The following is a 13,293-nucleotide window of genomic DNA, read 5'->3' on the forward strand; positions in this document are numbered from 1 at the left end:
CAAAAGACTCTACTGAAAAATGGTTAGAATTGATAAGCGAATTAGCAATACAGCTGGGTTCAAAACCAAATATTTTAAAATAAGTATACACAGGATTACCTCTATATATTAAAAACAAATTTTAAAAAATTTAGAAAAACAATATCATTTAACAAAATATTAAATAGCTAGGGAAAAAATTAATAAAAGCTGTGGAATACTTCAGCATGGGAATCTACTAACCATTGCTAAATTAGAAGAGAACTAAGTAAATAAAGAAATAGTCCATGTTCATGGATTGTCAGGGTCAATATTTTTAAGAAGTCATTTCTTCCCATGTTCATCACAGATTCAACAAGACTTGAACTGAAGCAGCAGATTGTTGAGGGAAGTTAACAAGTTGCATGTGTAAGGATCTAGCATATTTTTGAAGAACAAGGTTAGAGGTTTTACACAACCAGATTTCAAGCTTCACTGCTAAGCCAATGGGGCACAAGGATAAATAAACCAATAGAAAAGATGAGAAATTTCAGAAATAGATTCACAACTTTATTGATGAATGAACTGGAGGTTCAGAGTGCTGTTCTCACTTTTTTATATGTTAAAAAAATTCATAGTAAAAAAGTTTAAAAAATAGAGCACCAAAAACAAGCTAACCACAAAGGAACAAATCATCATATGACATGAAGATTAAAAAAAAGAAAAGTACTAAGTGAAGGAAGAGGCAGAGTCCTCAGTAACACCCCTGCAGTATTTACTAGTAGAGATTATAAAAACGCTGTTTAGTAATTTCATAAGGGACCTTTTAAGACTCATGCTGTTTAAACTCTTTCAGTTCACCTATATTTTATTATTTCTGAACACAAAATGGAAGGCCGCTGCATTTTAGGGTTTTTTTTTTTTTTAATTTTAAAATAATTATAGAACTGAGATCTCAAAACAGCTAATGTATGCAAAAGTCTAATACTGATCAACAATTTATGTAGCCTCAAGAGCTTGCTTTATTTCTCTCCATGTTTACACTTACCTGGTAGCTGTGTTTCCCATCTTATTGTAAAGCCTCTTTCACTTCTTAAATGTTCAGAATAGAGATGAAAATAGAGGGCGTTGTCACTACTGAGGAGCTCATGAGGGGGGTTGGAGCCACAGAATCGTCCGAGCTGATGTGCTGCAGAGGAATCTCCATCGTGAATCTGAAGAAACTCGTGTGGACAGTTGTTTGTGGGTTCTAACTGAAAAAAAGTGAAAGTGATCCGCAGTACCTGAAGAAAGAAAAAAGGTCATGGGAGATTATTTTCCACTTCTATGTTAATTCTAAAGAATTTCTCCTACTAATTGGAAGCATTTCTATTGAGTCCCTTTCAAGAGACAGATCTATAATTTCCTATTACCTAATTATCCACAAACATGTATGGCAATCCTATATATTAAGTGAACTGTGTTAAAAATTGCTTAGACTTAACTTCAGCTAATATCAAAAATCTCAATATTAACAAGATGGACTTGTAATGGCTTTACTGAGGTACAAAGAACTGTACATATTTAATGTGTACAGTTTGAGAAGTTTGCAAATACGTAAACACCTGTGACACCATCAATGGAGTCAATATAATAGACATAACCAACAGCTTCCAATTTCCTTCTCTCTCTCTCTCATTTTTCCTCTCTCTCTCTTCCTTGTAAGAACATAGCATGTGATCTACCTTCTTACATTTTGAGTGCACAATGCTGTGTTGGTACCTATAGGAACAATGTTGTATGGCAGATCTCTAGAACTTATTCACCTTGTGTAACTGAAACATTATACCCATTAAGTTATTGTTCAATGGGTTAATGAAATAGATTTACCTAGATTTCATTAATCATAAAGTTCATTAAACAAAGTCACTCCAAATGTATAGCTAAGAGTGCTTCCAAATCAATAACATATAATATGACTATCTACCTTGAATTAAATTTAACTGACTGATAAATAGCCTGCAGCCTACTTGTAATTCATCAGTGACCCCCAGGGGTGCTGATTCCTTTGTTGTTGCTCAGTTGCTCAGTCATGTCAGATTATTTGAGACCCCATGGACTGCAGCACACCAGGCTTCCCCGTCCATCACCATCTCCCAGCGTTTGCTCAGACTCATGTGCATTCAGTCAGTGATGCCAGCCAACCATCTCATCCTCTGTCGTCCCCTTCTCCTCCTGCCTTCAATCTTTCCCAGCATCAGGGTCTTTTCTAATGAGTCAGCTCTTTGCATCAGGTGGCCAAAGTATTAGAGTTTCAGCTTCAGCATCAGTCCTTCCAATGAATATTCAGGGTTGATTTCCTTCAGGGTTGACTGATTTGATCTACATGCAGTCCAAGGAACTTTCAAAAGTTTTTTCCAACATAACAGTTTGAAAGCATCAATACTCTGGCAGTCAGCCTTCTTTATGGTCCAACTCTCACATCCATACATGACTACTGGAAAAACCAGAGCTTCGACTAGATGGATATTTGTTGGCAAAGTAACATCTCTGCTTTTTAATATGCTGTCTAGGTTGGTCATAGCTTTTCTTCCAAGGAGCAAGCATTGTTTAATTTCATGGCTGCAGTCACCATCTGCAGTGATTTTAGAGCCCAAGGAAAGAAAGTATCTCACTGTTTCCATTGTTTCCCCATCTATTTGCCATGAAGTGATGGGACTGGATGCCATGATCTTAGTTTTTGGAATATTTTTAAACCAGATTTTTCACTCTCCTCTTTCAACTCCATCAAGAGGCTCTTTAGTTCTTCACTTTCTGCCATAAGGGTGGTGTCACCTGCATATCTGAGGTTATTGATATTTCTCCCAGCAATTTTAATTCCAGCTTGTCCTTCATCCAGCCAGGCGTTTTGCATGATGTACTCTGTATATAAGTTAAATAAGCAGGGTGACAACATACAGTGACGTACTCCTTTCCCAATCTGGAAGCAGTTCATTGTTCCATGTGTGGTTCTAACTGTTGCTTCTTGACCTGCACACAGACCTCTCAGGAGGCAGATAAGGTGGTCTCATATTAGTTTCAGAGAAGGCAATGATAACCCACTCCAGTACTGTTGCCTGGAAAATCCCATGGACAGAGGAGCCTGGTAGGCTGCAGTCCATGGGGTTGCGAAGGTCAGACACAACTGAGCGACTTCACTTTCACTTTTCACTTTCATATTAGTTTATTGTGAATCAAAGGCTTTAGTGTGTCAGGGAAGTAATAGATGTTTTTCTGAAATTCTCTTTTTTTTTTCTATGATTGGACATTGGCAATTTGATTGCTGGTTCCTCTACCTTTTCTAAATCCAGCTTGAACATCTGGAAGTTCACAGTTAACGTACTGTTGAAGCTTAGCTTGGAGAATTTTGAGCATTACTATGCTAGCATATGAAATGAGTGCAATTGTGTGGTAGTTTGAACATTCTCTGGCATTGCCTTTCTTTGGGATTGGAATGAAAACTGACCTTTTCCTGTCCTGTGGCCACTACTGAGTTTTCCAAATTTGCTGGCGTATTGAATGTAGCATTTTAACAGCATCATTTTAGGGTTTGAAATAGCTCAACTGGAATTCCATCACCTCCACTAGCTTTGTTCATAGTGATGCTTCCTAAGGCCTACTTGACTTTGTACTCTAAGATGTCCAGCTCTAGATGAGCAATCACACCATTGTGGTTTACCATTGTGATAACCATTGTGGTTATCTGCATCATTAATATCCTTTTTGTATAGTTCTTCTGTGTATTCTTGCCACCTCTTCTTAATATCTTCTGCTTCTGTTAGGTCCATACTTCTTCTGTCTTTTATTGTTCGCATCTTTGCATGTAATGTTCCCTTGGTATCTCTAATTTTCTTGAAGAGACCTCTAGTCTTCCCCATTCTGTTGTTTTCCTCTATTTCTTTGCATTGAGCACTGAGGAAGGCTTTCTTATCTCTTCTTGCTATTCTTTGGAACTCTGCATTCAGATGGGTTTATCTTTCCTTTTCTCCTTTGCCTTTCGCTTCTCTTATTTTCTTAGCTATTAGGGGTCTCTGAACCTCTCAAGTGATACCCAGCCTGGATGGATGGCCTAGGATGTAGGCCTGTATAACGGGTATTCATCTTTGGTGTTTGGATGTCATTAAGGGATGAGAAATACCAAGAGCAGACATCAGGGAAAGGTACTATGAAGAGTTCTGAGTATGCAAGTAGGTGAGAATAAACATATAAATATGTCTCCAAGTTAAAATGCTAGACTGCGCAGACCTGAATATAGTAATATGACTAAAGAAACATGAAAGATTTTGTGCCGACAACCTCATCTGAAACATCCAAACTATCAGAAGGTGGTTGTTGAAAGAATCTAATTTATGATCTAAAACCACCACAGCATTCAGCTCATGAAAAAGGGAATCAGGATGTTTTTGAAATGCTATGCTAGGGTACTTTTAACATCTCTCACCCAACATTACATCATTTTTGTCCTTGAAGCCATTTCAATGAAAATCAAATAAATGTTTATAAACTGAAGTATCCTTATTTCAATATTATATAAACTACATTATGTAAACTGTGATGGGGATAAGAAAATTCACAAGAATCCAAACAGCATAAAATTTTTTTTACAAGCTCACAAGAAAAGAATTAAAATTTTTTCACAAAATGATTTTTTCTTGAAAGAAACATGTTTTCAATGTCAGGAAACAGAATTCATGAAAACTAAATGGAAGGAAGGAAATTCACATAACATACCCACTGGGAGATCAACTTTGGAGTTTACTCTATTGTGGGATCACCAGACCCCAAAGAATCCTTGCTCAAGGGAAAAAATATTTCTGACCTTGACAACGACCTCTGCAACATTAGTTTGCTGGGAAAAGTTAATAGTATTTCAAGGGAAAGCCTCAGCTAGTCAGACATACAACTTTAATGAGTTCATGAGGTGGTTGAGAAATAAATATTTGGAAAAGTCTGAACAATGCTGGAGATAAAAGCACTAAAACCTTGGGCTAGGATCTTAATTTGAAGACCATTTGCCCAGTAGTCCAGTCACTGGAGTCAAATGGCCTGGGTTCAGGTCCCTGCAGGCCACTTAAAGACCTCATACCCTTGGACATACGTCTCAGCTGCTCAAGGGTAAATGAGGTGATGGGAGTTAAAATGCAATAATTAAACATATGTAAAGCAATGAACATAGCACACTTGGAGAGTGTGCTATCAGAGAAGACTTGGATAAGGAAACCATCTTAACAGCAGTCCCCATTTTGGCATAATGATCAACATAACATTGAATGATCACTACCAGTTTGGTGACAATGTGACTTTACAAATGGCTGACTTGCCATCAGCCAACCCATGTAAAGAAGTGTCTGTACTGGACAAAGCACAGGCTTTGAAAGACAAACTTGGCTTTAAAATCCAACTAGTCCAATTACCAGCTAAAGAATGTTTTTAGAAACACTGCAAAGTGCACAGTTCAACTTCTTTTCCTCTGCAGTGTGTGGAGAGTCCCTCTCAGGGATGAATAGAAGCTTTTCCAATTACTTAGCTTCTCATAGTTTCCATTATTTCATCTACACAAATGAGGATACCAATACTTCAATTAAAAGAGCTAGTGTAAGTTTTTGAGAAAGGTATACAAAATACTTAGCCCAAAGCCTGATACTTAGAAAGTCTTCAATATTTTGTTGTTCAGTTGCCAAGTCATGTCTGACTCTTTGTGACCCCATGGACTGAAGCATGCCAGGCTTCCCTGTCCCTCACCATCTCCCGGAGCTTGCCCAAGGTCCTCAATATATGGTAGCTGAATTATCATTGTATGTAAAATAATGTAATATACACATGTAATACATACTCATACATATAAATGAAACACAGGAGTGGCTGGGAGACACTGTATTTACCTTTCCCTCTTCAGTTTGGATAACCCAGAAGCAGTTAATGTCATGAGCATAAGCAACATCAGGGCTCACGAAGCTGAAGCTTCCATTCATCCCCGAGAGGGAATCTCCACACACTGCAGAGGAAAAGAAGTTGAACTGTGCTTTTCAGAGACACTGGAAAGGAAGAGGCCAGGCAACTCCCACTCTGCCCCTGAAGCCTTTAGAGAGTCTGAGTAATTCATGTTGGAGACAAAAGCCCGCCATTCTTTCTTCCCATCGGTCTCCTTCTTCCTTCAACATCTACTCAATTCCCACCTTGTGCTCAGAGTTCAGCTTACGTGTCCTCATCTCCACCTGAGTTTCCCTGCCTCTCAGTGTTTCCTCTGGCCCTCATTCCCTCTGTGTCTGTGACACCTGACCCCACACAATTTAATTCTTATCTTTAATTCTTGTCTCCGCTCTGCCATATCAACTTTGTCTCCTCAACTGGAAGAAACACTCAAAGTAGGTGGAGACTATTTTATTTTTTGTTTACTTATTGTTCCACAGGGTCTACCAGAGTCCTAAACACACAATAAAGCTTCAGTAGCTGTGCTGATTGAAATCAGGAGGAATGAGGCACAGGAGGAGCGGTCAGAAGAGGTTTATGGAGAAGGCTGAATACGAAGACTTCCTTGGGGACAGATAACATTCTGATGGGAAGCAAAGAAGGATTTTGGAGAGGTTTGGGGAGATAAATTTTCCAAATAAAGGAACACAGCAGAAATGTGGTGGCACATGGCATCAGGAGATAAGAAAAGCTGTCTGGCTTGAAAAGGCATACTTTTAGGGAACTAGTGAAGAAAAGATTAGATGGTTAGGGTGAGGCTTGATTGTAGAGGATGACTGAAAAACAGTCTCCCAGGTTCATTCGCAGTGTAATATTAACTCTCATTTCACTAGATGATTTGCATGTTATCTAGTAACCTTCAGTACCTTCATTTGGCATTTGGAGGTATACATGGTTTTCTCCATTTTAAAAATAAGAAAACTGAAGTTCAGAAATTAAGCTACTTCCTTGAGACTGTGGCTACTAAATGGAGAATCTGAAAAACCCAGAAATGCAGAATCCAAAGGTTGTCTTCTTTGTGCTATAATTTAGTCTTTTATATCATTTTAAGTTTAAATGTCTTTATTCCACAACTAAACTCCTTGAGGGCAAAAGCTCTTTTTATATATTTATAAGATATATACATATATATTTTTCACATATACTCCTTTTGTATTCCTCAGTATGCTAAAGACATTTTTTTTATTTTAAATTTAAAAAGCAAACAAAACAACCAAAAAAAAAAAAAAAAACACCTAGTCCTGATCTTTATTTAACAGGCAAAAGGGAGCCACTGTATATTCTAGAACAGGAGAGTGACATGAGTATCTGTAATATTCCAAAGAAATGAAATGGCTGCTATAGAGAAGACTCTCCCTTAGAAAACTATAATAACTTAGTATATTTTGCTTTCAAAAGGGACATTATGAAAATGGAAAATATTAATGTTTTCTTTTATGAGAAGATTTGTATGGCTTAAGTTGAATTTGCCTTATCTTACTTTGTGAATTTCAAACCATTTCTGCAAAGGAAGACTTAGTTCTAAACCTTTGAGCAACTGAACATGAAAGCAGGTTGTTCAGTGGAAAAGCTACAGCGGGACTCAAGGATGACACTTCTAAACTGTGAGCATCTGTGGTATAAGAGATGTTGAGTGTACCTTCCTGGGGAATGTGACAGAGAAATCCAGTCCAGAAATGTGTGCATTCACAATTGAAAGCATTAACACCGTCCACACAGGTTCCCCCATTCAGACAGGGGTTGCTCAGACACTCATTGATGTTTTCTGTACAGTTGACACCAGTCCAGCCTGATTCACACTTACAGACATAACCAGAGACTGTTTCCTGAGGAAAGAAGAAACACCATGTCACAGAATGCAGAGACAGACAGTAATCATGACCCAACCTAAGTAATAAAGAACAGCATGCTACATATTTCAAGGGGAAGGTGTTGAACCACAAGCATCTTCCAGGAGCCTAACTACTAATTCATTTAAATATTAATTCCAAAGAATAAGAAATTAGATGTATTTGGGTCAAACTGTAGGCTTTGTTTTACTGCTTTGTAAATCACTGAGAGAAAAAAATGAACTCATTGGTTTTTCCTGGGAACTAAAGTCATTACCCACCTTTTATCTGAAAGCTATTGACAACTCTTTATCTTAAGCTTGAATCATTACCTTAAAACTCATAAATCATAGAAAACATATTGCACAGAACTGAACTAAATTTATTCTCCAGCACTCAGTTCCCTTAGGAAGAACAAAGGACTCACAATGCATTGTCCATTTACACAGGGCTGAGTCAGGCACATATTACTGAGTTGCACACATCCATTTGGCCCATAACCATTTCCAGTATATCCCGGAAGACAAGTGCAGAGAGGTAAGAAACCTGTTTGGAAATAGAGATGGAAATCTAAGTACAGGTCCAGGAAGAAAACTCAGGCTCTGTGGTCTAGATAAGGAATCCTCAAAGTCTGCACATACCCTGGGGCAGACAAGGCAAAGTGTGAGGTGAAAAGACTTAGAATCTTTTTTTCCCCTAGTTTTTAATCTTAAGAATAAGAAAGACAGGACACATTATCAATACTTTATTTACAGATTGACACTGGTGCTGTCAGTCCATATGTCATAGTCCTGAGTTGTGTAAAAAAAAACGTGAGACCCAGCAAGGGGAAAGGGAGTTTCCTATCAAGGAGGGGTTGGCAGCAGGAAAGAGCATTCCTCCAATGATGGTATCTGTACACATACTGAGCCCTAGAAATACATATCATTATAAAAGCTCCATTTATGGATGAAGACAAAGCACAGAGAGATTAAGTGCCTTGATCTCAGACCCATAGCTAGAACATGGTGGAGCCAAGGGAAAAATAAAGTGCAATCTTCTAGAATTCAACTCCTAACCACTTCAGTAGGCTGTTAATCATTTAACAAACACTTAAATAGTCATACATATATATTTAATATGTGCATACATACACATTTATATTCTCTCATATGTGAGATATATGTGACATGTGCATATATGTGACAAGTAAGTAAAATAAAGGCAGTATTTTGAAATAGCATGAGATATGATATATAATTCAATAAATGGAGTTGGAGACACCTATTTGGACAAAAACATCAAACTAGATTTCTATTTGATGCTGTAGATAAAAATAAATCCTGAAAAGATCAAAGATTTTAATATTAAAAATAAATGAGAGTAAGAAGGACCATATGTCAATACTTGACTTTCAAAGAGTTTGGTAGGGAAGGCCAAATTCTAAGAGGAGAAATGCTAAAATGAAAGATTTACCTTTTTGACCACATAAAAAACTAAAATGTCTAAATAGAAAACACTACCATAAAGTTAAAATTAAAACCACATGCCAAGAAAAATATATATAAAATATAAAATAATGAGATAATATCCTCATAGTACAAAATGAAATTTCACAGATCAGTAAGATAGCAGATGAACAAAGGACCTTAAAAAAATTAAATGGCTAGTAAATATGTGAAAATTTTCATTATTTAATTAGTACTAATCAAAGTTTTTTGATTTAGTCAAAATTAAAATAATGAGAAGGCAATTTTTGCCTATAAAATTGATGAAAATGAAAAACTCACTGTAGTACCCATTATTGTCAAGGGTGGGGTAAATGTATATTTGTACAGACTGTTAATAAGCAAATAAATTATTTACTCTTGAAAAAAAAAGTTTAGTAATATGCATGTATTTTTAAAGTTTTAGTAGGTGAAGCTTTTATGCAACACTGCAGATCCTGAAGGTTTGCCCTGGATCCATTTTTTCCTTTCTTAGTAGGGAACTCTTTATTTATTTATTTATTTACTTTTTAGGAACTCTTTATTTTAACTGAGGGTGTGGGCACCTGGAATAAATACTATATTTCCCAACCTTCCTTGCAGCCACACTTAGCCACCTCACTCAGTCAGGCCAAAGGTACAGAAAGGGGAATCCTTAGAGACAACTGACATGTTCTTCCTTTCTCCTCTTCTCCTTGCTGCTGGAATACAGTCATGAATCTATCTGCTAGCTTAATTATCTTGGGAAAAACTTGCAAAAACTAGAGCAAATAATAAAAAATCCAATTGTATAGTTTTATAACATGGATTGATATTTGGTTTGAAGACCAAAGTAAGAATTTTGGAAGTAGAGGATTTTGATTTTAAAAGGTTGATTGGCTTTAGAAGGTCATCCTAAAATACCCCAAACCAGAGGGAGAGATGAGTCATTACCTAGAGCCGAGGAGCATGATGCCTGTGGGTGGCAGCCTCCGTTATTGACCGAGCAGCGGTCTATGAGCGTGCAGACTCTCCCATCACCCTGATAACCTGAGCAGAGCAAGAGCAGGCAAGTGAAAAACAGTGTCAGCAACATACAAAAAGAATTCCAATCTGAGAATCAAATATCAGGACCCAGACCAACCAGAGATCTTCCATCATCAAAACAGAAGATGTAAATAAAATATGTCATAAATAAAATTACACAGTTAAGAAAATGGAAACAAGAATTAGGAACCTAATTTTGGAAACAATGTTCAGGGTTGTTTCTAATGACAAAAATAAAAATTAAAAGATATGAAAACTAATGGAGAGACTTAGAAAGTGCTGACTCTAAGGAAGTGACATTTTTCAATCACAGTGACTTCAAAGCTTTGAGCTGAATTATTTCAAAAGTCCAAAGTACTGCTGTTTCATGATAATAAAACATACAGGGTTTTGGTTTGCCCCTTAGAACTCCCTGAACTTCTTGGATAGTAACTCAATTTAGATTAGAAAATAGGAGTCATGACTTCTTTCTGGAAGAGAAAGGAAATGCACATGTATGATATGCCTACCATTAGGTCTGGTATTTAGTAAACTTTATATGGAAAACATCTCATGAATCCACTATATTAATAAACTGTGTGAACAATACATCTGTGATCCACAGAGAAAACCTGTCAAGTTCTTCATTATTTCAAGAGGCCATCCCACAGTTGGTAAAGGCTTATTATTTTCCATTGATATACAAAGTAACTTTTCTTTCTTTCTTATAACACATACTAATGTATCCTGGATCCAGAAGTCAAACTTTTTGCACTATTCAGCTTGCTTCCTTAGACAAAAGTCATATTTACAATGGAACACAAGATCCTGTTTTCAAATGTACATTGTGTCTATAACAGTATCAGGAAATATGGTGTAGCACCTGGTGGACATGGATGACAGTAGTAAGATCCAGGCGTATTTGTACACTCCACAAGTGGAGCCACAGAACAGCCGCCATTGTTTATCTCGCATTCATTGATATCTTTGCAAATGTATCCATTTCCTTGCCAGCCTAGAAAAACAGAAGGTTTGAAAAGTTAGTTAAAAACATGTAAAAACCTGCTTAACTATGTAAAGAAACACAGCTTAAAATGGTATATGTTCTACCTTTCAGGTTGGCAAAAGCTGCTTTAAATACTTATAATCAAATTCCAGCAAAGAGTTGCACACACTTGGTAGTCTTATATGCTATTAAGAGTCAGAAGTTAGATTAATTAAACCTATTTGGAAACAGATCTAGCTGTGTTCATTAAAGATTTTAAAATACATAACTTTTGACTAACAATTCCACTTCTGAAAACTTATTCTACAATGATAAAATTGTCATCAGGTTTTATCTGACAGCAGATAAACTGTCAGTTTATCATTTATAAAGATGCAGGTAAGTCTACCACAGCATTGTTTAATGGGGAAAAAAAACTCTCAATGGTCCACAGTGACATATACTGAATATACTATGACTCATCTATACCAATGGATGCTTAAAGTTATTTTTAGTAGTATGTGCACACACTGAAGGATTTTCCCATATATATTTTAATGGAAAATATCAAATTTTAGAAATGTATGCAGAGCTATGATCACAGTCTGGGGAAATAATTTTTTTTAAACCTGCATATTGGTCTCTGTGTCTGTATAAATGAAGGAAAAGGTAGAAGAGGAGAGAGGCACAGGGTTTTCCGATGATACACCCAGGTGAGGGCTACTAGACTCTAGCTGAAGGAAAGTTACCTGGCTCAAAATAGCCTGGAGTTAAAACTCCCTCCAGATCCTCCCCACCATTCTATGCAAAACGAAGAACTCTCTCACCCAAAGAAAAAAAATGGACATTAAGGTTGATTATGCCCAGCTCCCAACCAGTCCCAGCCTCTGGCCAATCTCCAGAATTCCTTGCCCTAGTCATTTAAGAGAAATACTCTGAAGAACCTTGGAGAAGAACAGGCCCCCTCAAGACAGTAGATTTCCACATATATGCCTATATATACTTACTGTTTTCTTGGGTTAGTGCAGCAGCTCACTAATCTGACTGCTGCCCCTTCTCGCCTCATTGCTGCTGCTGCTGCTGCTAAGTCGCTTCAGTTGTGTCCGACTCTGTGCAACCCCATAGACGGCAGCTCACCAGGCTCCCCCATCCCTGGGATTCTCCAGGCAAGAACACTGGAGTGGGTTGCCATTTCCTTCTCCAATGCATTAAAGTGAAAAGTGACAGTAAAGTCGCTCAGTCGTGCCCGACTCTTAGCGACCCCATGGACTGCAGCCTACCAGGCTCCTCCGTCCATGGGATTTTCCAGGCAAGAGTACTGGAGTGGGGTGCCATTGCCTTCTCCGCTCGCCTCATTAAAGGTGATCTGTTCCTGTAAAGTGCCGGTCTCGTTCTTTTCCGAACCTTGCCTTCTCTACCTCCCTTACTCTACACTAGTGAACACACTCAGAGATCAAACCATTTGCCCAAGTTTACAAACAGCTGGCTTGTATGAAAGGTGGAACCAGAGCACGTGTCTTTTGATCTCAAATCTAATCAAGGTCACAGCAATAAAATCTACAGCTAATCCTGGCCATGCCACTCAATTCTACCACTCTTTGGGACAAACCACCCATTTCTTTCACTGAACTGCTGCAGCAGTTAGATGAAACTGGATGGGAAGGCATCCTGAAAACAGCTTTCTTATCCCTCGGCAGTGAAAGGAAATTGGTCCTGCCATCTTGCTTGACTGGCATGGGGAGCCTGGCACCTGAGCCCAGGAGGGGACACACCCACATACCTGTGGGGCAGGCCCCACAATAGAAGGATCCTGGGGTGTTGAAACACTGCACAAGTTCTGAGCAAGGTGCAGGCCAGAGGTTACACTCATCTACGTCCAGCGTACAGGCCATGCTGTTCGACGGGGCCTTCCACCCAGCATCACAGATGCAGCTGTACTCGGGCTGGAGGAGCGACAAAGGTGTGAAGTCAGGCAGTCAGCAGAATGAGCACAAAAAGCCTTTGAAAAACCTCACTGAGCCCACAACTGATTCCTCCTCTAATGTTCATTTCCTCAAGACCA

General features: G+C 38.1%; 1 protein-coding gene across 1 annotated transcript in view; it reads right to left on the reverse strand.

The window, feature by feature from the left end:
* CUBN (cubilin) overlaps positions 1–13,293 on the reverse strand; it is a 272,612-nt gene that overhangs the window by 242,920 nt on the left and 16,399 nt on the right. Inside the window, exons 8-14 of the mRNA XM_015099599.3 lie at positions 13,012–13,174; positions 11,130–11,261; positions 10,175–10,270; positions 8,203–8,321; positions 7,586–7,772; positions 5,859–5,971; positions 1,007–1,241 (exon numbers count right to left, since the gene is read on the reverse strand). Coding sequence (XP_014955085.3) covers positions 1,007–1,241; positions 5,859–5,971; positions 7,586–7,772; positions 8,203–8,321; positions 10,175–10,270; positions 11,130–11,261; positions 13,012–13,174 — 1,045 coding nt within the window. The remainder of the gene's footprint in view (positions 1–1,006; positions 1,242–5,858; positions 5,972–7,585; positions 7,773–8,202; positions 8,322–10,174; positions 10,271–11,129; positions 11,262–13,011; positions 13,175–13,293) is intronic.

This window comes from Ovis aries, chromosome 13 (genome assembly GCF_016772045.2).
Source record: "Ovis aries strain OAR_USU_Benz2616 breed Rambouillet chromosome 13, ARS-UI_Ramb_v3.0, whole genome shotgun sequence".
NCBI lineage: Eukaryota > Metazoa > Chordata > Mammalia > Artiodactyla > Bovidae > Ovis > Ovis aries.